Source organism: Tenebrio molitor, chromosome 1 (genome assembly GCF_963966145.1).
Source record: "Tenebrio molitor chromosome 1, icTenMoli1.1, whole genome shotgun sequence".
Taxonomy (NCBI): Eukaryota; Metazoa; Arthropoda; class Insecta; order Coleoptera; family Tenebrionidae; genus Tenebrio; species Tenebrio molitor.
Window position 1 is genome coordinate 44,672,321 of NC_091046.1, and position 22,797 is coordinate 44,695,117.

The following is a 22,797-nucleotide window of genomic DNA, read 5'->3' on the forward strand; positions in this document are numbered from 1 at the left end:
GAGAAAACGAACTGTGTCCTTCAAGTTCTTACGACACTCTCCATTGGCATTTTTTTTTTCTTTTTCAACAATATTGAAATATCTGCATTTTAAATTTCATAAAAATCCGTTGGGAAGTAACCGAGATATTAGGCTTGAAAGTCTTAGCTGAGACACCCTGTATATGATATAAGTAAATTTTGTTCCCAATGAAGAAGATGTGATGATTAATATGAAGAAGAAAATTAAATACATAATTCAAATTTAGAAATTGTGAAGGGCAAGAAAGACGAAGAAAAATTGGCTAAAAGAATTCTTTATTGGGACAAATTGGTTAAATTTTTTCTTTGGAGATTTTGAAGCTTTAGAAGGAAGAAGTACAGTTTCTTAAGAAAAACTTCCACCTTGTAGCTGCTCGTCTATGAAAATAAAAATTAGGACAAAAAAATGAATTTGGTAGTAATAATTTTGAAAAAAATTTAGTTGTGGACGCTACAGTATGTTATTTAATTCTGAAATAAATTAATTAAAATTAAAACATTGTTAAGTATTCTGCAAGGGTGAGCAATGGGAAGAACAAATAATCAAAAACGAAAAAAGAATTAAAACTTTTATTGAGAAAAATAAGTTAAATTTTGCAACTTTAAACACATCGGAGAGAGGAAGTTTAAAGTTTTGTAATACAAAGCTTCCAACTTATAACTTCTTTAATCGCCTATGAAGCTTGGTTAAGGAAAAAAAACTAGAAGTAATAATTTGGAAAAGAGCAAAGTAGTGAACTTGTGGGTGTACTTCTTGAGATAATATTTTAAAACGCGCAAATAATTCAATTCTAATTTATTTATTTGATACAAGAAAATCGTTTAACATTTGCATAGGTTACAAACTAAAAAGCAACAAACGAATATTTCTTAAATTTAATAACATTTTCTACTCTTCTTCAGCTTGGCGGAGCAGAGTATAATAGGACCAGGCGGTTTTAAGAATCTGAAATGCAAAACATTATTTCTTGTTACAAATTGAAATGACTCGAATCTACCGCGACGAATGATTCCAACGAGAGGTGAAATACATTTAGTGCAGAAATGTGCAGAGGTTTCTGGGTCCTCATGATGAAAAACAACAAACCCTTTTTCACTTCAAGAGATAAATCAGTCCAATCGGATTCGAAAGCTGCACATGGCACGTTAGCACTCTAAATTCCAATTTTATTGAGAAATAAAAAACAAACAATATGTGTTACCTTGAGATGCACTTCATTGCTGAACCAACAGTACTGGAACATTTGTGTCACACTTGCGAGATAGTACGACGTAAAATAGAAGAATCCGGCGGTGAAAGGAACCATCTGTGAAATCTTTATGACTGCTCAGTCACCAAATTCTTTGCACTTACCGTGCTAAGTTGAAACAGCGTCAATCCAGTGATTGTGGCGCTGACTAGAAGTTGCACAAAGAATGCCAAGTTGAAAGACTCGTTGCAGATGGTGGCAAATCTGTAAAAGATGTTGTCAAGGAGTTTTGTCACCACCAGATTCTCTCACTTGAGGATGAGTTTGTGGTGTTTGATACACTTGACCAAACTCTCTTGGGCGTCGTCTCCTGGTTGCAGATGTCTTAAATTGTCGCACAAAATGTCAAACTGGCATCCTATGAAGACGTTCAAAGCTGCAATGAAGCTGTCTAAGTTGACGTGATTCATGCAGGTGTAAGCATATCCGATGACTTGGTAGATGTACGTTAGTTCGTAGGCAGGTGAGGTTTGGGTGTTGTACGGAGACCAAGAAAGTGACGGGAGATTCTTCCCGCTTCCTGATTTGTCCAGGAGAGGAGAAATGGACAAAAACACGATTGCACCGACACACGACATCGTAAACGAATTGTAGATTGTTCTCCAGGAGTCTAAATTCGGCTGGACCAAAGCTACCTGTTCTGTGTTCTTGGGCTGGAACATGTCTGTATCGAGGAGTTTCATCGCTTCCTTCAGAGTTGTCATGTTTTTCATGAGAAAAAACATCTTCACGGCGAAGAGGATTTCGGTCAAAAGAAGATAGATTGTTGCAGCTAGAGTGGTCAAGTCGTCGAGGATGAAGAAGACTTTGATTATTTGGGACAGTAGGTTGGGTGTGAATACTGTTAGAAGAAAAAGGGCGGTCAGTGTGGTGTATGGATCCATCTTGTAGCGGTCCCGGGGCCACAGTCCAGAAAGCTTCAAAATTGAGAGGTTCAGTTTGATGGTCAAAGTCCAGTCGTATCTATCCATCGTTCTGTCTTGAAGACTGGAATGAAACAAAAATAGAAGGAGTGTTTATTACATTTTAAGCAAGAATATATAAAGTTTTGTGTTTAAATTATCTTAGATTTGTTTGCCTTAGATTAAAATTGTTAAATTTTCTTGAATTATGTAGCATAAATAAAAGTACTTTTAGACAATTATATTTTTTGTTTCGACATCAATTCCAAAATTTTAATTTGAAGATATAATGTGCAAAAATAACTTGATAAATTGCATTACCTTGCACAGACGATTCCAAATTATTTCACAAGATGATGTTGTCAAGGAAATAAAATGTAAAACGAAGTCTTCAGCTTTTATAACTTCTGACAGATATTTATCTACCAATGAAAATGAATGTCGATAGTTGTGGTCACAACGACGAACCAATGGCCTGAGTTTGGATTGATTATTAATAGATAAGTGCTATTCTATCTGCATCATGCACGATCCAAAAGTGTTAATTACAGAAATGTAAGAAACTCCTTTGTCTCCGTGTGTATTCCGGGTCTTTATTTATTAATGCTGCAGCTCTCTGTAAAATAATAAGTTATGGAACATTTCATATAATCAAATACAGGGTATTTCACGAGTGATAATGAGCCCGGTGGAATTGAAAATGCAACCCACAATACATTTCCAAAGCTAACGCGGCTATTTTAAATACCGTACTTATTGTTTTAAAATGAAATTGTGAATCCATGATGGCTTTGCTGTCAATAATTTTATTTGTCACAACTGACATTTACGAAAAAGTTAAAATTCGACGATAAAATGTATTTGAAAAAACTTGCATGATCCTGATTTAAGGCGAATGTAATAAAAATGCTTCTGTTCCCAAAAACTCCTCGTTTTTTTACAATTTTATTTTACTAAGCGAATGACATTTATGTCAAAATTTAAGAAACTACAGAGCTAACTATGTTTTATGATTTTTAAATCAAAAAATGTATTGCAAGTGTATTGTGGGTTGCATTTTAAATTCCGTCTGGTTTATTATTAGTCGTAAAATACCCTGTATTTTATTTTTTTAGGCAGTCTTTCACAGAATTTTTGTCTCTTATTTTTTCTAGTATAATTCATTTCGATTATTATATAAAAGATTAAAATTAATTTTCAAAAAACTGTAATAAATAAACAAATGTATCTTCGAATATTTTCATATTCGTGTTTACATTTTTATCTTAAATTAATTCATAATTCAATTTGTAGTTTCCTGACATTAGACATTACCAATCAATAGTGGCATATGCAATGAAATAATTATTATGTGAATGCAACGTTAAAACCCACCTTCCAAGACGCTAAATTAATCGAAAGTTTGGTAAGAAACGTCAGTGCATCAGAACTTGTGCCAGGTAAGAAAGTTTGACAAAAAAGTTAACTGAAAGTCAAGTATGTTCTTCTAAATTTTATTTCAAAATGAACTAGGTAAGAAAGCAAGTTTTAGCTTTAACGCTGGGGAAATAATCGAAAGCGAAGCAATGTACAAGAAAATCCGCTACAATTCTGTATTTTTTATATTGGATTGTGGATAAATATGGCAACTATGTACAGAAATTTATGTGGCGCAACTGTGTGGGTGGGGTTGACAATTATATGACATTTCATTAGCGTGCATTTGATTTTTTTATACCATTGGACATACCGGGTGATCAAGAGGGACTGTTTAAGTTGGCAGTACAATTAAGAAAATTCTTTAATTCGGTTATTTATAACACTGCAACTGGATATGTTTTGTTGGTTTATTTGACAAATATCTGATATAGGATATAGGTATAGCATTAACAACGACAAGCCACCAACAACCGGAAATTACTCCTGTTATACGATTTAAAATACGATCCAGTGTTACCAACTTAAACAGTCCTTCTTGATCACTCCGTAGATTTGACAATTTTCAAAATTGCGCGATTATGAACTGTCAAAGAAATGTCCTCTCTATCCTACCCACACAGTTGCCACATATATTTTCGTACATAGTTGCCATATTTTTCCACAATCATTTTGATTCACCCAATAGATAATTAATTTCGCGAATTGACTTGTTGCAGCACTGCAAAGTAAGACCAGGCGGTTCTGAGAATCTGAAACCAAAGCTAGAATTTGTGTAATTTCTATCTATTTATATACCTTCACGAATGACTCCAACGAGAGAGGAAAAATCTTGAAAGCAGACATCTGCACCGGTTTCTGCGCCCTCAAGATAAAGAAGAACAAATTCTTCTGCACTTTTAGAGACAAACCGGTCCAGTTGGACTCAAACGCCGCACTCGACAAGTTCTTACTCTACGTGACCAATCATTAGAAACAAAAGACACAAAGGTGCGCTGATACCTTGACCTCCACTTCGTTACCGTACCAGCAGTACATAAAAATTTGCATGATTATTGAGAAACCGTAGGACACAAAAGTGAAGAATTCGCTGGTCAGAGGAGCAACCTAGGAAAAATGTTTGTCACTTTGTAGGTCAAGGAGCAAGAACTTACTATGGTTAAGTGAAAGAGTGTCAATCCTATCATAGTTCCACTGATGAAGAACTGGTAAAGAATGATCCAGTTGAAGAAGTTGTTGGAACCTTCGGCAAAACTGGAAACAATGATGGATTTCACTTACTCAACTAAAAACAAGTTGATTTTACTTTAGAATCAGTTTTTGGTGTTCGACGCAGTTGATTAGATTTGTGTTGGGATCCCCTTCGTGAAGATTTCTCAAATTGTCGCCTAAAATGTCAAACTGGCAACCCACGTACACGTTCAAAGCAGCAATCAACATGTCAATGTTAATGTGGCTGAAGATGGTGTAAGTGTAGCTGGCCACTTGGTGCAGATACGTCAGCTGGTAGAAAGGTGATTGTTTGGCGTCGTACGGGTACCAAGCTATGTAGGGTAGTTGTCTGTCTAGATTTGATCTGTCCAGAAGAGGGTAAATGGCCCAAAAGACGTCAGTCCCCCAACAAACACCCAAAAATATTTTGTAGACCGTCGTCCAAGTGTCCAGACTCGCCCGGATCAAATCTATTTGTCTGGTGTTTTTGGGTTGGAACAGGTCGGCGTCCAGAACCTTCATCAGGTGTTTGAGGAGTGGAGTGTTCTTGATCAAGTAGTAAACTTTAAGGCCGAAGAGCATTTCGGTGACGAGAAGGTAAATCGTTCTGGTGAGAATCGTCAAGTCGTGATGAATGTAGAATAAGTTGATTATCTGTGCGAATACACCGATGAAATAGAATGTTGTGAGTAAGAATGCGGAAAGTGCTGCGTAACTGTCAAACTTATAAGTCTCGTCTTTGGGCCAGAGTCCGAACATTTGGAGGAAGAAAATGTTTTTTCTGATGGTTTGTTTCCACTCGAATTTGTCCATATTCCCAGATAATAATTTTTTTTTGTTGAAAACTACAACGCTGTATTAGTTCAGACGCAGATGTTGTTTTGTTTGTGGCTACGAATACACTAATCTTCCGGAGAAGAGAGTACAGACCTTTATAATTCAAAAACTAGAAATTAATATTAATTTTGACCAAACCGTTAATTACATTTTTTACGAGCCAAGAGCAAACTACTCATTAATTTGTTTTGTTACTAACCCTTCATGATTTTTTCATCGGGAAATTCTTTGTTTGCATCTTAACCCTTAATTAAAGCATTTATTAGTAAAAGGAGACCCATCTATTATCTTTTCTTTCAGTCAAGTATCCCTATTTCTTATGAAGATATTTAGAGAGAAAATGGATTATTAATGCTGACGTAATTTTCTCCAAATACATTTTTTAATTTTCCTATCAAGTATGAAATTAATTCCGCCCTGTTTTCTGTTATTGAATTTCAGAGAAGGTAGTTCAGTAATTGGAACATTATTTGTCTTGAAAAAGTCAGTGAAGTGAAAGTGTAATAAATGAACTTGTCTGAGAATTTTTTAGCACTTTTTTCAAATCTGAAAATGTATGTTGTAAAGAATAAACGGTGGTAAGTAATTATTATCGTTTAATCAACAATGTTATATTTAATAAAGAAACAAAACAAGGAGATAACAAAAAACAAAGGAAAGTGAAACCTTTTTATTCATGAAGCGCAATTGTAACTTCTCATGACATTCAAGAAAAACAGCAGTAGTTAATAAAAAAAAAAAACAAACAAAAGTGAAACCATTTTATTCATCAAATGCAATAAGAAGGGAATAAAAACATTAAGTTTTTACAATTCTTGTTTAAAAAGTTTTCAGATTTATAAAATAATTGCATTCAACGTGAACGGCACGTCAAAATAAAGGGGGAAAAATGGCAATTTAATTTTGCAAATTCCAAGAAACTTTATTTAGAAAAGTTGTAATTGATGAGTACTATTATCAGTTAAAATAAATGCACTTTTTCTGTTACACCCTGTATACTGAAGATGTTATCAAACACAAAAAATTCTTGGACTAAGAAATAAATAAATGAGTAAACGGATTACCTTTAATAATAAAATTAAATAAAATTAATTTAATTAATATTAAAATCTGTTTAAAGGAACTTGGAGTTTGAATCTTTATGAGTAGTTTAACAAATTTGAATATACAGGTCTTATATTATAATTTTTCGGGAATTTTATTACCAGTAATTTATTATTCATTCACTAGAATACCTATCTTCCAAATTTCACAAAAATCGGTCCACAAATAATAGAGACATAAGACCTGAAAGTTTTAGGTGCGACACATTGTATACTGCGTGTTTTTTTAAATGCTAGTACAAAAAAAACTGGGTCATCTGGAGATTCTAAAGAGTCCAGAAAATCATATATTTTTTTCAATCTAAAACGGGATAAACTAACTGAGAATTTTAACCAAAATTTAATTTATTTTTATCTCCTAAACGAAAAGACTTTTATTAGATAATTTTTTTGTGTATGAGTTCTACTCATCCTCACCTATTACCAGTCTTTTTTTGTACTAGCATTTAAAAAACACCCTGTATATCCAAAATAAAATATGAATAAAAATGAGTAAAATATGTTTACTCAAAAATTTGGAGAACCACTGTGCTGGAATGTGAAAGAAAATGATCAAAAGACCAAATCATTGACGATTTTTAATGATAATTTCTCTAATACATTTTCAGAAAAAAAAGAAGATATAAAGAGCACAAGCTTAGACGTCGTAATTTGTATTTTCAGAAGAACCTAAACCCTAAGAAGTACAGCTTCCCTTTTTCCTTTTAAAGAAGTAGGATTCTACAATGTGAAAATAAATAAGAAATTAATGAAACCATTAAAAAAAAAACAAGTACTCGTATATTGCAATTTACAAATTTTATACATAAGTAAAACAAAAAGTTACAAATAAACTGTTCAAAAACAAGTGACGTTGTTTTTTAGCGAGATTCTTATTTCGGTTATGATCTCGCTTTTTTTTATCCTTTTTTAAATAATTAATAACAGAAGCGCTAAATAATAAAGTATACAAATAATCATTAATAGAAGAAGCAAAAACTAAAATAACTTTTTTTCTGTAATAGATGTTAAAGTGTGCTTTTATCTATTCAAATCAAAAGGTCAAGTAGCATTTTAACCGCAAGGGTAGATAAAGTAATTTATTTTTTATTACCCTAACAACGCTCATACTAACGAGATTTTTAAAACCTGACACGATTAGTAAAAAAAATATTTAATAATAAAATACAAATGCTATAGAAAAAAGTAGAATATTATACACGACGATAAAATACAATTTTATCGTATTGTATAATAAATAAATATTATTTGAGTATCTTATTAGTGCTATTGATAAAGGATAATGTTTCATCAATGTGTATTGAAAAAAATAGAACATAGTACCTAGCTTCTATTATTTCTTAAAATAATAAATATATAGGGCCGAATCACGACACCCTTATTAAAGTTAATCATGACTCTAATTACGATGATGACGAATTCATCTCTTTCTGGCACGTTATAATTGCATAAATCTATATCGTTTTATGTCTATTTTAATCACGAGTTTAGTTATCGGCAACTTTAATAACGGTGTCGTGATACGGACCGTTAACTTTACGCTTTTGCTTAGAAGCAAAATTGGTGGAGGCGCCAGGTCAAGAAATAAAAATTTCCTTCATATCTTCAAGTTTCCTTTCATCGAAATATTTGTATTGAAAATGGGCCAAGCTCAAAGAGTGGATAATTATACAGGGTGTCTCAAAATTCGCGAATTCCAAATTTGGAGCGAATTTTCTTTTTCAAATTATTTTTCGAGCTCCACTGGGTCCTTCCATCCCACTCTCTGAATTCGGAATTCACGAATTTTGAGACACCCTGTACTTCAGAAGTAAAATTTATTTACTTTTTTTCTGATTTTATTATTATGTATGAAATACAAATAAACTTCTTTACAAATTTATTTTCCCATGTTCGATCAAAATATAATTTGTAATTATCATTTTCCAAACAACTTTCTGGTGTATCTATAATGTGGTTGTGTATTCTTTAATAAATTGAATTTAACAGCTAAATTCACGTGTATAATTTTGGCGAATATATCATGACGTTTCTTATATTCGCTTTGAGCCAAAACGCTGCAAGAAGAAATGATTGTTTCCCCTTCAGTTCCGCAAATCCTACATTTATCAATGATCGATTGCAAACCGCATATGTGTTTTTTATAATTTCTTGTATTTATAACACGATCTTGTATTGCAAATATAAAACCCTCCGTCTCAGGGTGAATATTTGATTTCTTAAGCCATGCATGAGAGGCCTGAATATTAATTTCTGGTTGTTCCAGTTCTTTAAAGTATCTCCCATGTAAAGACTTCTGTATTATATTTGCTATAGTGTCAGGTATATTTGGCTCAACAATATCTGAAATTATATTATCACTTAAATTTAAAGGTGTGTAACCTTTATCGACTGAAACCAAAGCATTAAAAAAGGTGTTATCACGAGCTCTATTGAGGAAATAATTTTTTAGTGAAGTAATTTGATTTTGTTGCAGTATTTCTAGATTTGAAAAACCTTTACCACCGTTTTCGCGTGGTAAATTAAATCTTTCAATAGCAGATTTAGGGTGATGTTTACTAAATTTGGTAAAAAGAACTCTGGTTTTAATGTTTATATTCTGTAAGTTAGTTTTGGATCATTTTATAACACCAAAAGAATAGATCAGCAATGGAACAGCATATGAATTAACTGCTTTAATTAAATTATTACCGTTTAATTTTGATTTTAAAAGAGATTTAATTCTTAAATAAAATTGCTCTTCTAAATTTTCTTTTATCATTATTAATATAATTATTCCTAAGCGCTATGAAAATATTTAACAGTAAATTTAAAATAAAAAAACCTTTGGTTGAGTTTCTTAGTGTAAATGGTAATTGTTCACAGTTGGTTTAGAAATAAATTGAAACCAATGAAAGTCTTTTTCTTGTAAAAACAATATACTATTTATTTCTTCATGTGCTGAAACAAAAAAATAAAAAATTCTTTCATAGCTGCAACACTTTATTAACCTCAAAACCTTCACGAAAACATTTTTATTGAAAACGTGCCAAACAGTGAACAATTTATTTATTGACTTGCTGCAACAGTGTAAAATACGACCACGAAGTTCGCAGAATCTGCAAATCCCAATTTTTAATTTACACTTTCAATACTCACCCACGCACCTTCATCAACGTATTCAAATTGAGATAAAACAGATTCAGTGCAGACACCTTCAACGACTTCTGACTCCTCATTATTAACAACAGCAAATCCTTCTTGAAGTGAACACTTGCACCCACCCAGTCAGCTCTGAACGCATTGTACGGAATATTATTGCTCTGAATTCAAACAAAATTATGGAAGTCCCTCTCCAGACAAAAACTACCTTGATTTCCACCTCGTTGCCGAACCAGCAATACATAAATATCTGCATAAAAACTGCACTCTCGAACACGATACTCGAGTAGAACTGACCGCTGGCGTGAGAGACCTTTTAAAAAAATTTTTGCAGAAATTGTGACAACCTCTTGGGACTTACCACAGTCAGTTGAAACAAAGTCAGTCCCGAATTGATGGCACTGGTGAAAAATTGCACGAAAACGATCCAGTCGTAGAATTGATTGGATTTCTTCGTAAACCTGAAATTTATCTGGAAGCTGAAGAATTTTCTGAATTATTTCTTACGTCAGTATCTCCTTGTGCAGCTGAATGCATTCGTAGAGTTTTCGCCTTCCGGTACTAGATTCTGTACAGCGCAGATTCCTCAGCTGGTCACAAAGAACATCACACTGTGTCCCAATAAAAACATTTAAAAGCGCAATCAAGGTGTCAATGTTGCCAATCACCGTCGCCAAATACCCCTGACTGACAACTTGATAAACAAACATAATCTCATAAACGGGCGACTTCTTCGTATCCCACGGGTACCACGCTGGAAACGGCTGTCGGTACTCCCTGAAAGACCCATCCAAGATGGGATAACCCGACAGCAAAATAAAAGCGACCACCGTGGAGCAACTATAAGCCTGGTACACTATTTTCCACGAGTTCAGACCATTCTCGATCAGAATCTCTTCATTCCTGTTTGCAGGATTCAAGAGTCTTTTTTTCAAGATCATCACGAGTGTCTTCAGCGTCTTCAAGTTCTTCACGAGGTAGTAGGACTTTATGAGACTCAAGAAGCTGGCACTGGTCACGTAGATGTCAGAGGTGAAGGTTTCCAAGCTGTCAACGACGAAGATGATGTTGCACACTTGAAAGAAGTTGTGACCTAGTGTGAAAAGAATGGTCAAGATTAGGGTCCTGAGGGTGTACAGATTTCGTCCGTAGGATCCTTCTTCGGGCCATAGTCCTGTTGCTCTGAGGATGAAGAGGTTGGCGTGGATGGTCCACTTCCAGTCGAATCTCGACATTTATTTTGAGAGAACTGAAAAAAAAAAAAATGAGAGGATGGTTGGTTGTTAAAAGCACAAGTCAGGTCGTAGATTAAATCGTACGAACCGAAATTGTTGCTTCAAGTAGATGAATCTGCGACTCAGATTTGGTGCCTCACCAATTACAATTTTGAGTACGAATGCGTTTTGACGAGTAAATGTCTTCCTTAGTGCAAAATAAATTTGAAACTTTTTAATTTTTTTTATTGCGTAAATACATCCAAATGTAACAGCTCACTTCTGAAATGGCAGATATACTAGTTTTTGGGAGGAAAGAAACCGGCTTTTGTATTAGCGATGAATATTAATTTTGTCCAACCCTTCAATTATATTTACAATTAGTTTAAAGGAAACCACTCATTATCTTGTTTTACCGTGAACTAACAACCCTTAATTCTTTGTTCTCCTCTTAACCCATTAATTAAAACATCTATTAATAAGACTGGAGCCATCTATTACCTGGTTTCTTTTACTTGTGTCTACTTATTTTTTATGAGAGCTCATTTAGGTAACGAAAGATTGTGGTTAATTCATAAAGACCTAAAACTGAACATTTTTATTTTTTCAATGTCATCACAAAAAATTTATTCCGCCTCCTTTTATTTTAAGTTAAGTAATTGGGTCAAAGTCTTCACAGACTTTTAGAATTGTGCTACGAATAAGTGGCGGTAAATTCCGTTTTGGTGTTTTCTCAGGTTTGCAATTTTGGCTTTTTCAATTGATATTTTATTATTTTTACAAAAATGTGTCACCTCTGTATTAATGTGCAAATACAATTATTATTGTGAAATTACTTTTATAAAATAAAAATTATAACTTTTACATGTCTTAAATGCAAATATTTTTTTTCTCACCCTGTGTGTAATATGGTGATGTAAAATATGTCGATATAAACATTTAAACTGCGTTGTGTTGTGTTAAATTATTTTCTAGGAGAGTCAACACTGGACTAAATTAATCCTAAGGCTGAGCTTTTATAAGCTCTCATATGTGACTTTGCACCAATGAAAATCGTTGCCAGGAGCAGCACCAATAAGGTGCGTCTAAATCAATGCATACCTAGTTTGCAAACAATTAATTCATCGTTTCGATTCTCTAGAAATACAAGAAGTTTATCAATAATTCAAATTATAATTGTGATCGATGTGGTAGCATATGAGAACCTTCATGGGTAATTATTTATAGTGGAAACGCACATGTGACAATTTTCTTGGCTCGTAAAGCTGGCTAAGACGATATTTGTGAAAGCTAAGCTAAGTTTGTATTTTGATTTTTTTGGGATTATGAATTTTTTATTACTGTTGGGAGGTACGTAGAATAAAAAATATGAAAAAAATATGTTGTAAAAATAACGTGTGATCAATTAAAAAAAAAATCGAGTTACCTGGATTGTGCTATTCTGATGCTTTGATTGGTTTTCGCCTACTCTGATTTTTTTTTTATTTGATCGTACGGTATTTTGTGATGAATGAATTTGTGAAAAAGATTTTAGGATATCCTAAACTCTTCAGTTATCTTGTGAAGTGAAATATCATTTTAAAACCAAGCAAAAATTAAATATTTTATTCGATAAGATTGCTTTAACAAATTATATTTATCTTCAAGCGGTCGAAAATGTCAATAAAGTGTCATTTTTTTTCTGAGCGGAGTAGAAGTACTTCAAGTCCTAGGAGTAGAAGTGTCCAGAAGCGGCTCGACCGAGTCAAATGTAAGGTCATTCGAAGCATTTGTCAAGAATTATTTATCAATTACAACTATCAATTACACGAAATATTTAATAATTAAATTATTCCTATTAAAATAAAGGCTCTAAAAAAGCGCAATAACGAAATTATTATCCAATATGTGACCGATGCCACTGTAGTATTTCACGAGTCGTTTGTTGTGATGTCAAAATCTGAAATCGCGTAAGCAAGATGGTCGCTCACTGTTAAAAAGTAAACAGTTGTAAGTTGTAATCATTTGCTATTCACGTTTTGATAATTTTCGTTATATTCAGCGAATAATTGAAGTTTGTCCGATGCCCTTGAAAACAAAATGTATTTCGCAGCTCAAGAATTGACACAGATCGCGGCAAACTATGTAGGATCTAGTCCCACCAAAGTCCCGAAAAGTGTATGATTGTTACATAATGCTCAAATGCTCATGATGGAGAGTATCTGGCTACAAAGGTAAAATTTCTGAGTTCCCTAGAGAAAGAATTATAAATTATTTTTGTAGGTTATGTCCGACCGGCGCTTGTGATGCGATGATTTCACCAATTTGACAATGAGATATATCGAAGATTTGGGCTCTGCTATCTTAGTTAAAGTTCAGGATATTAAAAATTATAAATCGCGATAATTCACCATTTTGGAAAAGTTTTCCATGGAAATTTCTAGAAAGTACATCGGATAATTTAGACACCATTGTAAACTTTACTAATACATATTTTCGAAACTTCAAATACCAATAACAAGGGAAGTAGAAATTACTAGATTACTAGATTGTAATTTTAATGTAACTGCAGGAAAAGGAAAATAAATAAGTGAGTTCATGTCCGATTTTGTTTTTGTGATCCCTTGAATATAAAATAGTATATTTTTTTATGTCATTTAGAGTAGAAAGTTTTTTTTGCTTCGCCCAGTTGCCGACCTTGACTGCGCCTCGGTCTTCAATATCTGGGCTCACCACAAAAAGACTCACTTCTACTCTTTATGATATAATATACTATTTTGTACGTCCGTCAAAAAAGTGCAAGTTTTTTTATTTGTTTGGGTTCATAAAATATGTGTTTTGCGTTAAAAAAAGTGCCGTACCGTGTCATTTTTTAACGCAATTATAAAATTTTTCATTCATAATTAGTAGTTTTTTTAACGAGTTCGTATGTAAATTGGGATTTTTTTTAGCATGAGTGAGCTCGTTTTACTCGCGCTTTAAAGATCCACGAGTTCACACAAGAGAAAATTTACAAATTTTGAGTGTCGAAAAAATAGTTATCTAAACTTACGGGCGCCAAAATTTTTTGAATGGAACTCGTTAGTAAAGTATCTTTTTTATTTTTTTTAGCATGAGTAGCTCGTTTTACTCGCGTTTTAAACACTCACGGGTTCACACAAGAGAAAATTTTCAAATTTTGAGTGTCGAAAAAACTGTTATCTAAACTTGCGAGCGCCAAAAAATTTTTGTATGCAACTCGTTAGTAAAGTATCTTTTTTTTACTCGGCGGATTTGCGCACTCGTTTCGCTCGAGCGGCAAATTTTCCTTCTCGTAAAAAAAGTATTACTTTACTCACTTGTTGCATAAATAACTAATTTATATCTCCATATTATGTTACGAAGAAAAATGTTTTACCGTTTCTCTAAAAATAATTTTCTTACATCCTAATTTTAAGTAATTCAGCTAGGAAGAAGAAGGAAAACGTAAAAATAAAACATTTAATGCAATTACATCACAATTGTTGGAAATATCTACCAAACTGTCAAAGAACTGATAATTATGATTGCAGAAGATTTTAATTATAACAAATTATTCATAATTGTATTTGTGTCTTTTGTGAACCTTTTTCCTTAAATCGCCATTCAAGAACTGACTTGGTGAAGCAGAGCAAAATAAGACCAGGCGGTCTTAAGTATCTAAAACAAACTCCACATCTTTTGGTTACCCAAATTATACAAATTTACCTTCACAAATGATTCCAATGAGAGATAAAAGATTTTCAAAGCAGACATCTGTACAGGTTTTTGCGCCCTCATGATGAAAAACAACAAATTTCTTTTCATTTCTGGAGAAAAACCAGTCCATTTGCATTGGTACGCCGCATAAGGTACATTATTACTCTGGACAAATCATTATTAAAAAATAAAAAATCAACAAGCTTTACAAAAATACTTTGATTTGCACCTCGTTGCCGAACCAACAGTAGAGAAATGTTTGCACGACCATTGTCATTCCAAAAGATATGAAATAGATAAATTCAGTGCTGAAAGGAGTCACCTGAAAATCGTGATTGTGGAAAGTGAGAAAATAAAATCTAGAATGTTACAATCGTTATGTTAAAAAGCGTCAATCCTATAATCGTTGCGCCGATGGAGATCTGAAGAAAGATGATCCACTCGAAAAATTGATTAGAACTGTTAGCAAAACTGAAACACTCTTATTGTAGTTTAGTTTAGTGATCAGAAAATGTGCGTTACTCCAGAATTTGTTTGTGGGCTTCGACGCACTCCACCAGGTTCGCGTGGATGTTGCTTTCGTGCAGATGTCTCAAGTTGTCGCACAAAATGTCAAACTGGCCCCCTATGTACGTGTTTAGCGCAGCTATGAAGGTGTCTATGTTGATGTGAGTGAAGCAAATGTAGGTATAACTGGCCATCTGGTGAAGATACGTGAGCTCAAACATCGGCGATGTCTTCGCGTTGTACGGATACCAAGCTAGGAACGGTAGTGGTTTGTCTTCTCCAGAGTTGTCCAAAAGAGGGAAAATAGCCCAAAACAGGTTTGCGCCGCCACACATCACCATGAACGTGTTGTAGACCAATTTCCAGAAGCGCAGACCAGGCTGGATCAAAGCTACCTGTTTCAAGTCCTTGGGTTGGAATCGTTCGGTGTTCAAGGTTGTCAGGAGGTGTTCGATGAGTGTGGTGTTCTTGACGAAATAGTAAGCTTTGGCTGTGAAGAGTGCTTCGGTGAAGAGGACGTATATTGTTTTGGTTAACGCTGTCAGGTCGTGAAGAATGTAGAAAATGTTGATTATTTGGAACAGTAGACTGGCGAGGAGAAATACTGTCAAGAGGATTGCGCCTCGTGTTCTCGTCGTGTCACCAGATTGGGGCCAAAGTCCTGATAGTTTCAAAACTAGGACGTTTAGCTGGATGGTTAGTGTCCAATCAAATCTGCTCATGATTGTTTTTTGTTGTGGAAATCACCACAAGCCGAAGCGACTGTGATGTACTGAAAGTTAGTGTCACAAGACAAAGGAAACGAGCTTTTATAAGTTTCTACGGGGAACGCCTCTTTTGGAATTAATATTAATTAATAATAATTTTGTGGGATAACAACCAGTCTTTAACTTATTCTGTCGGTACTCAGAAGGTTTTTGTTGTTATTGAATTAGTAAGAATGCTTGTTTTCATCTTAGTCCTATAATTAAAACATCTATTAATTAGGTTAACTGTTTTGTTTCTTTCGAAGGTGCATTCGGATGGGGAAATAGCTATAGATTATTAATACTGAGTGTAATTATCGAAGACAGAATTTTTCCATTTTTAAAGCCTCACTAAAATTACCTCAGGTCTAGATTTTATTGTCAGTGCATTTAAAAACTGGTTGGAACATTCTGTACGAAGGGGTAAAAAATTTCATCGAAATAAAATAAATCAAATGTATTGTACATTTTGCAAAAATTTGTAAATTATATTTTCTACGATCGTGCAAAAAGTGAGTGTTCATTGCATTGTTTTTAGTGGAAACAGTGCCTCTTAATTGCACTAGTGCAATAAAGTCTTTAGTGCACGCATCTGTCAACAGTCTGTCGACGATGGTGCAAAAAGTGAGTGTTCATTGCATTTTTCACACACGACGCACAGGACTGAACTGTTGTTTATCGTTGTTTTTTCTCGTTTTTTGTTCGATCATAGAAAAAAATCTTGTATGCAACACGTGCAAAAAGTGTTATTGCACTTGGCGTGTTGTCCCACTCGCCTGCGGCTCGTGGGGACAATTTTCACGTCGCGTGCAATAATCATTGAATTTTTGCACTTGTTGCATAAATAACTATACATATATGAAAAATGTTATTATTTCATTGACAACTGGTTGCAGAGGCCAAGACATCGTTTCTAAGACATTCGCCATAAATAAGGACCTTTTCCTCGAAAGAATTTTCAAAAGGCAGAATTAATACCAGATTAGACTGAAAAATGCAGCAATGATGTATTTTTTCGTTAAAGTATGAAGACAAAAATCTTACGTTGAGGTAGTTTAATGAGTATGATGCCGGTTAATTTTCCTAAGAGTTTATATTAAATGGTTATAAAGTTGATGGAAAGCACATGCACAAAAACAAAAACGAACAAAGAAACACAAGTAGTCAGCAATTGAATAGTCCAATAACCACAAACATAAAAATCTAGAATAGGATGACCAATTCTTATATCCTTTTGGAACTCACTGTTTTAACGAAATTACACTACTTAATTATTCCTGGAATCTTTGTTTAATTAATAAAAATTTACCTGTAAACTCCAATTCAACCCTACTTTGTTATACCAGGTAGGTATTTTAAATCTATTTCAAAAGCCTATGGAGGATAAAAAACTGATTATTATTATTTAAAATTTTTACATCTTAATTGTTATGATTTGTAACGAAGTTAAAATGATCCAATATTCAGTTTTCTAAAATATCTATTTTTCATTTAAAAAAAAATCCTTTACGGATGAAAAGTTGCTGCGAATCGTTTCTATAATACACTGGAATTTCACCAGTACGGACCTGAAAAATGGCTTCGGGGGAGTCGACAGCCCTGCGCCCAAAAGATTTATTGGGAACCATCATCATGATGAGTTGTCCTATAGTTTTTAGAAAGTGCGGGCTCGTTGTCTTTTGAAAAGTTCGGGATCGTTTTTTTTTGGAAAGTCCGGGCTCGTTGTCTTTACTGAAGAGTGCGGGCTCGTTGGCATTTTTGACAAGTGAGAGCTCGTTGTCTTTTTTAAAGGTTCGGACCCGTTGTCTTTTGAAAAATGCGGGCTGGTTGTTTATTTGGAAAGTGCGGGCCCGTTTCTTTTGGAAAGTACAGGCTCATTCTCTTTTTTTGAAAGTGCGGATAGCGGATTCGTTGTCTTTTTTGAAAAGTGCAGACGCGTTGTCTTTTTGGAAAGTGCGGGCTCGTTGTCTTTTTTGGAAAGTGTGGGCTCGTTGTGTTTTTGGTACGTGGGGGTTCCTTGTCATTTTTGGAAATTGCGGGCCCGCTGCTTATTGGAAAGTGATAATTAAAATTAAAAGTTCACTCTTTTCGAAAAATATTTGCTCTGATCACGTTAATCGAAGGTAAAATAACAAGACCTAATTTTTTTATCGGATATATTTTTCAATTTCACGAAAACTTTTTGTTTTGACAATTTTACTCGTTGAATTTGGGCATTTTTATTTTGGTTACACCTGAGAGCTTTAGGTCGAGGGTTTAACCTTTGAATAAAAATACCCAAATTCAACGAGTAAAATTGTCTAAAGCAAAAATGTTTAAGTGAAAATTGGGAAATTTATCAAATATAAAAAATTAGGTGGTGTTACTTTTGGTAAGATTAATTCCAGAATAAAAACTTTAACGTTAATTATCTATTTATAATACCTACAGTTATTAAAAACACAATTTGAGAATCTGACAGGAGTAGCATGCAATTTTAATCGCCTTTGACAGATGACAGAATAGCAAGACGATTTATCCCCGATAAACATTTTTGATTGGATGACAGCAAGCGCTCTGATTGGTTGAACACGCACGTTTGATGTACGCGAGAATTAATCATAGATAATAAGAGGTTTGATTATGTTTTTGGGAGCTTTAACAAAAAAATGTTGTTTGGAACACGTAGGTACCTAAAACATTTTTGCGGACTCATCTGCTATTCCAGACTCGACTACTGCCTCATCTGGAAACAGCAACGATTTGTCGGCAAAAACTGTATTTTAGGTACTTGTAACAAAAGTAACTATTTATTCAAAAACAAAGTGTATTCAGCTCACACTATTTCAACTTACTTTCAAAGTTTCACAAATTTTCTTAAGATATGGAAAAGGAGCCAGGAAAATGAAACAAAAAGATGCAATTCAAACTAACTATATTTATTCATATATTATACATTTGCTTATAAATAGTTAAAAATGTTATATGTGCCATAGAGCCTATGTTTTGTTAAAGAGATATTTTGAAAAATTATACTAAAAACATTAATAGGTATAGTCCAAACTCTAATTTTTCTAGTTCTTGAATAAAACTATCTTTAGTGTATCCATTTCTTGTATTTTTATTTTATCAAAGGGTTTGTTTTTACATTAAAGCAACAAAGATATTAGAAAGCTCATTGTTTTAAACATATTTGGTAGATGCTCTTAAAATATCTAATCACTAAGAATAGTTGGATGCAGATTAACCACTATCAACTTGACGTAAAAGTACAAAATAAGACCACGAAGTACGAAGGATCTAAAATTAGAACATTACACACTTTCATTTTAACACTTTGAAATATTTACCGTCATCAGCGTGTTCAAATTAAGATAAAACAAATTCATCGCGGACACCTTTATAGGTCTTTGACTCTTCACAATCAAAAAGAGTAAATCTTTCTTGAACCCCAGATCGGCATTCACCCAATCCGCTTCGAAGGCAGCGTACGGAATATTGTTGCTCTGGATTTAAACTAGATTCATGTTCACACTAATGTAAACGTAGACTTACTTTAATCTCCACTTCATTTCCGAACCAGCAGTACATAAATATCTGTGTGAAAACTGAACTCTCGAACATTATGGTGAAGTAGAAGTGGCCACTGAAGCGCTGAACCTTGAAGAAGATTTTCCATGGGTGTTTCACTATTTTTTACAACTTACCACACTCAGCTGGAATAGAGTCAATCCTGTACTTAGGGCGCTGCTGAAAAATTGCGAAAAAATAATCCAATCGTAGAATCGATTCGATTTTTCAGCGATACTGCAAGTCGTAGAATTAAACCAAAAACAATTGTTTCATAAAATAATTTCTTACGATAGTATCTCCTTGTGCAACTGAATGCATCCAATCAACTCTTTCCTCGCAGCGCTTGATTCTGTATCTTGAAGATTTCTCAATTTGTCGCACAAAATGTCACACTGCACCCCCACAAAAGCATTCAGAAGTGCTATAAAAGTGTCGATGTTGTAGATAATCACGGCCAAATATCCCATGCTCAACACTTGATAAAGATACACTATTTCGTAAATGGGCGACTGTTGGGTATCATATGGGTACCAAGCAGAAAACGGAAGGCGACCCTGTCTAAACGACCCATCCAGAATGGGATGAACCGACAAAACAAGCGTAGCCGAACACGTACAAAAACTGAAGACTATGTAAACCACTTTCCACACATTCATACTCGACTCAATCAAAATTCGCTGTGCGATATTTTCAGGATTGAAGAGTGTCTTGAAGAGGAGTGCGATAAGTTGTTTTAACGTTGTCATGTTCTTGACCAGACTGTAGGACTTTATGAGGCTCAACAGGCAGGAAAAAGTGATGAAGTTGTTGTCGGTGAAGTTTTCCAAATCGTTCAAGACGACGAACATGTTGCAGAATTGGAAGAAATTGTGCCCCATGTGAAGAGGATGGTGACTGTTGAGGTCCAAAGGGTGTAGAGGTCTAGTTTGTAGGTTTCGCCTCGGGGCCACAGTCCTGTCAGTTGCAGAATGTAGATGTTGGTCTTGACAGTCCATTTCCAGTCGAGACTTACCATTTTGGATCTAATAAAAAAATGTAAACACACGATTGTCTTTTAAATCTAGATTGTAGTAAAAGTACCGAAATTAATGTAAAAAAATAATCTAGTAGAAGAGAACAGAGGGGTTGTTACACAAAATGTTTCTGTACTATTATCTAAAATCTTGTAAGGTGTTAAATACATTTTTTACGGGTTCGATGGAATCAGTCATTAAATCAAAAATTCTCTTGCTCTGTTGCTTCAGAAGTAAGATTTTCAAAACCTTTAACACCTTGATTAGTAACGCTAACAGCACATTTTGTCCAGGTGGTGAATTCAAATAATCACAAGTTGCACCAGAAATTATAACGCGATTGTTGTCCCAATTTCATCCCATTTCATCTTGTTGTATACGATTCTATTTTAACAATGGGTTATTTTCCCAAAGCAAGAGCTGTAGCTGTCCAGATTCCGAGAATTTCCTTTTCTACTTTCTTGGGTTACTATAATTTGATCGGTTTCTGTTTTGTGGAAACTTTCTGAGAGAATTGTCTTTTAGATTCAATATTAAATGTATTTATACAGATTTTATCTTCTGTTATCATATTTGTAGATTATTTGGGAGGTGCCTTATTTCTATATTTTAGTTTCTTAACACTAGTTCCGCGTTGTTGGTTTTAAACATAAACGATCATTAAAAACAGTGATTTCTTATTCTTCACTTGACTTGACTATCACCCGCCTGTGCTTTCTTCAGAAATGACATAACATCTCCTTCATGTATCTTCTTTTAAGTGTCATTTTATTTCAATGCAAGTATTGTACACAATAAAATCGTTATTCACAAGTTTTTCTACAATTTAACAAGTCAATCGTATGTCTTCTACTTTCGTCAATAAACATTTTTCACTGTTCAAAATAATCTGAAAGTTTTAAAAATATTTGATTACCTAAATATTCCCAACTGTAAATGCTGAACACAACCTACTTATGCAGGGTGACAAATAAACTAGTCTTTGGGAGAAAACAAACCAGTTTTTATATTAGAAATGAATATTAATTTTATCCCAACCCTTCAATTATGTTTGCAATTAGTTATAAGGAAACCACTCATTAATTTGTTTTATCGTAACCAACAACCCTTAATTCTTTCTTCTGATTTGAACCCTTTAATTATAACATCTATTAATTGACTGAATTCATCTGTTATCTCGTTTCCTCGAGTTGTACTTACTTATTTTTTATGAGAGCCCATTTAGCTAGAGAAAGATAAATTATAATTGATACCTGCAGAGTTAAATTGTCTGAACCAGAGCATTTTCATGTTTTCAATTTTAAGCCAAAAATTAATTCCGCCTTCTTCTGTTGTTTATTTATTGGGAAAAACTTGCATTTGAAGTATCGTCGTGCAAACAAGAGTTCATTAACCAATCTAGAAACACTTCTTGAAATGTGCTGTTTCCGCAAATAAAAAATTTAAACAAAATACTTTAGAATTTAGAATTGCAGTGTTGTTTTTCCAGTGCACTTGTAATTTCGCTTTCTTTAGGAAAATTTCCTTTTTATTGTTTCTAGACTTGCAGAATAAAAAATAATTACATACATAAGTACGAGTATGTTCTTTGCTAAGAGGAATACTTTTTAATAGTTGTGCATATAATTATAGTACAACAGAAAAAAAATCAAATAAGTCTATTATCGCCTTTGAAAGATATCCATTTAAGATATATTATGATGAATGGATTGGTGAAACAGATTTGACAAGTTCTAGGATGCCTTAACATGTTGAGTTACTTTCTAAAGTAAAAAGTGTGATTTAAAAACAAATCAAATATTATAAATTTATATTGAAGTGGCTAAAAGGAATGTGGTTCGCTTTAAAAAATTCTTTCTTATGTCTCTGATGTGACATACTTTTAAGAATTTTTTACTGTTTCATTGAAACATATTTTCTTTCATTATCGTCAAAAAAGTACACGTTTCGTTACATTCATAATGCATTACAATTGGCCTTTTTTATTTTACTACTGTAAATAATAAAAATGTTCTTTAAAAGTGACAGGTTTCGTTGTTAGGTTGTAGCTAGCACTTCAGAAAAAAATTTCGATGGTCTTTTAAAGAATCGAAATGCTTTCAAAATGAAATGAATATATTATAGGAGTACTCTTCAATGAAATGTTATCTAGTGAGAGTGGATTACATGAGTCAAAGTGATTGCAGTG

General features: G+C 33.6%; 2 protein-coding genes and 1 pseudogene across 2 annotated transcripts; all 3 read right to left on the reverse strand.

Moving 5' to 3' along the window:
• Positions 1-801: 801 nt before the first annotated feature.
• Positions 802-5,634, reverse strand: LOC138130865 (odorant receptor Or1-like). The gene is made up of 9 exons (XM_069047592.1): positions 4,892-5,634; positions 4,743-4,842; positions 4,591-4,695; positions 4,433-4,542; positions 1,523-2,257; positions 1,375-1,474; positions 1,223-1,327; positions 1,019-1,174; positions 802-966 (listed from the first exon to the last, which is right to left on the reverse strand). Exons 1-9 carry the CDS (start codon positions 5,611-5,613, stop codon positions 910-912), a joined length of 2,190 nt encoding a protein of 729 aa, XP_068903693.1. The 5' UTR covers positions 5,614-5,634; the 3' UTR covers positions 802-909.
• A 4,240-nt stretch (positions 5,635-9,874) lies between these two features.
• On the reverse strand, positions 9,875-11,116 carry LOC138135491 (odorant receptor 46a-like). Its single transcript, XM_069054244.1, has 4 exons — positions 10,389-11,116; positions 10,243-10,342; positions 10,090-10,194; positions 9,875-10,042 (listed from the first exon to the last, which is right to left on the reverse strand). The coding sequence occupies exons 1-4, from the start codon at positions 11,114-11,116 to the stop codon at positions 9,875-9,877; spliced, it is 1,101 nt and encodes a 366-aa protein (XP_068910345.1).
• A 391-nt stretch (positions 11,117-11,507) lies between these two features.
• LOC138130947 (odorant receptor 10-like) lies at positions 11,508-20,612 on the reverse strand (annotated as a pseudogene).
• Between the last annotated feature and the right edge of the window lie 2,185 nt (positions 20,613-22,797).

Excerpts from the sequence above, each read along its gene's own strand:
- LOC138130865 (XM_069047592.1), bottom strand. The coding sequence starts at position 5,613 with ATGGACAAATTCGAGTGGAAACAAACCATCAGAAAAAACATTTTCTTC. Across the intron at positions 4,543-4,590 it reads GTAACGAAGTGGAGGTCAAG|AGTAAGAACTTGTCGAGTGC; the intron begins GTATCAGCGCAC and ends TTGGTCACGTAG. Across the intron at positions 2,258-4,432 it reads GCGCAGAAACCGGTGCAGAT|TCTTCAAGACAGAACGATGG; the intron begins GTCTGCTTTCAA and ends GTTTCATTCCAG.
- LOC138135491 (XM_069054244.1), bottom strand. The coding sequence starts at position 11,116 with ATGTCGAGATTCGACTGGAAGTGGACCATCCACGCCAACCTCTTCATC. Across the intron at positions 10,343-10,388 it reads CTGCACAAGGAGATACTGAC|GTTTACGAAGAAATCCAATC; the intron begins GTAAGAAATAAT and ends GATAAATTTCAG. Across the intron at positions 10,195-10,242 it reads CTTTGTTTCAACTGACTGTG|GTCTCTCACGCCAGCGGTCA; the intron begins GTAAGTCCCAAG and ends TTTTTTTAAAAG.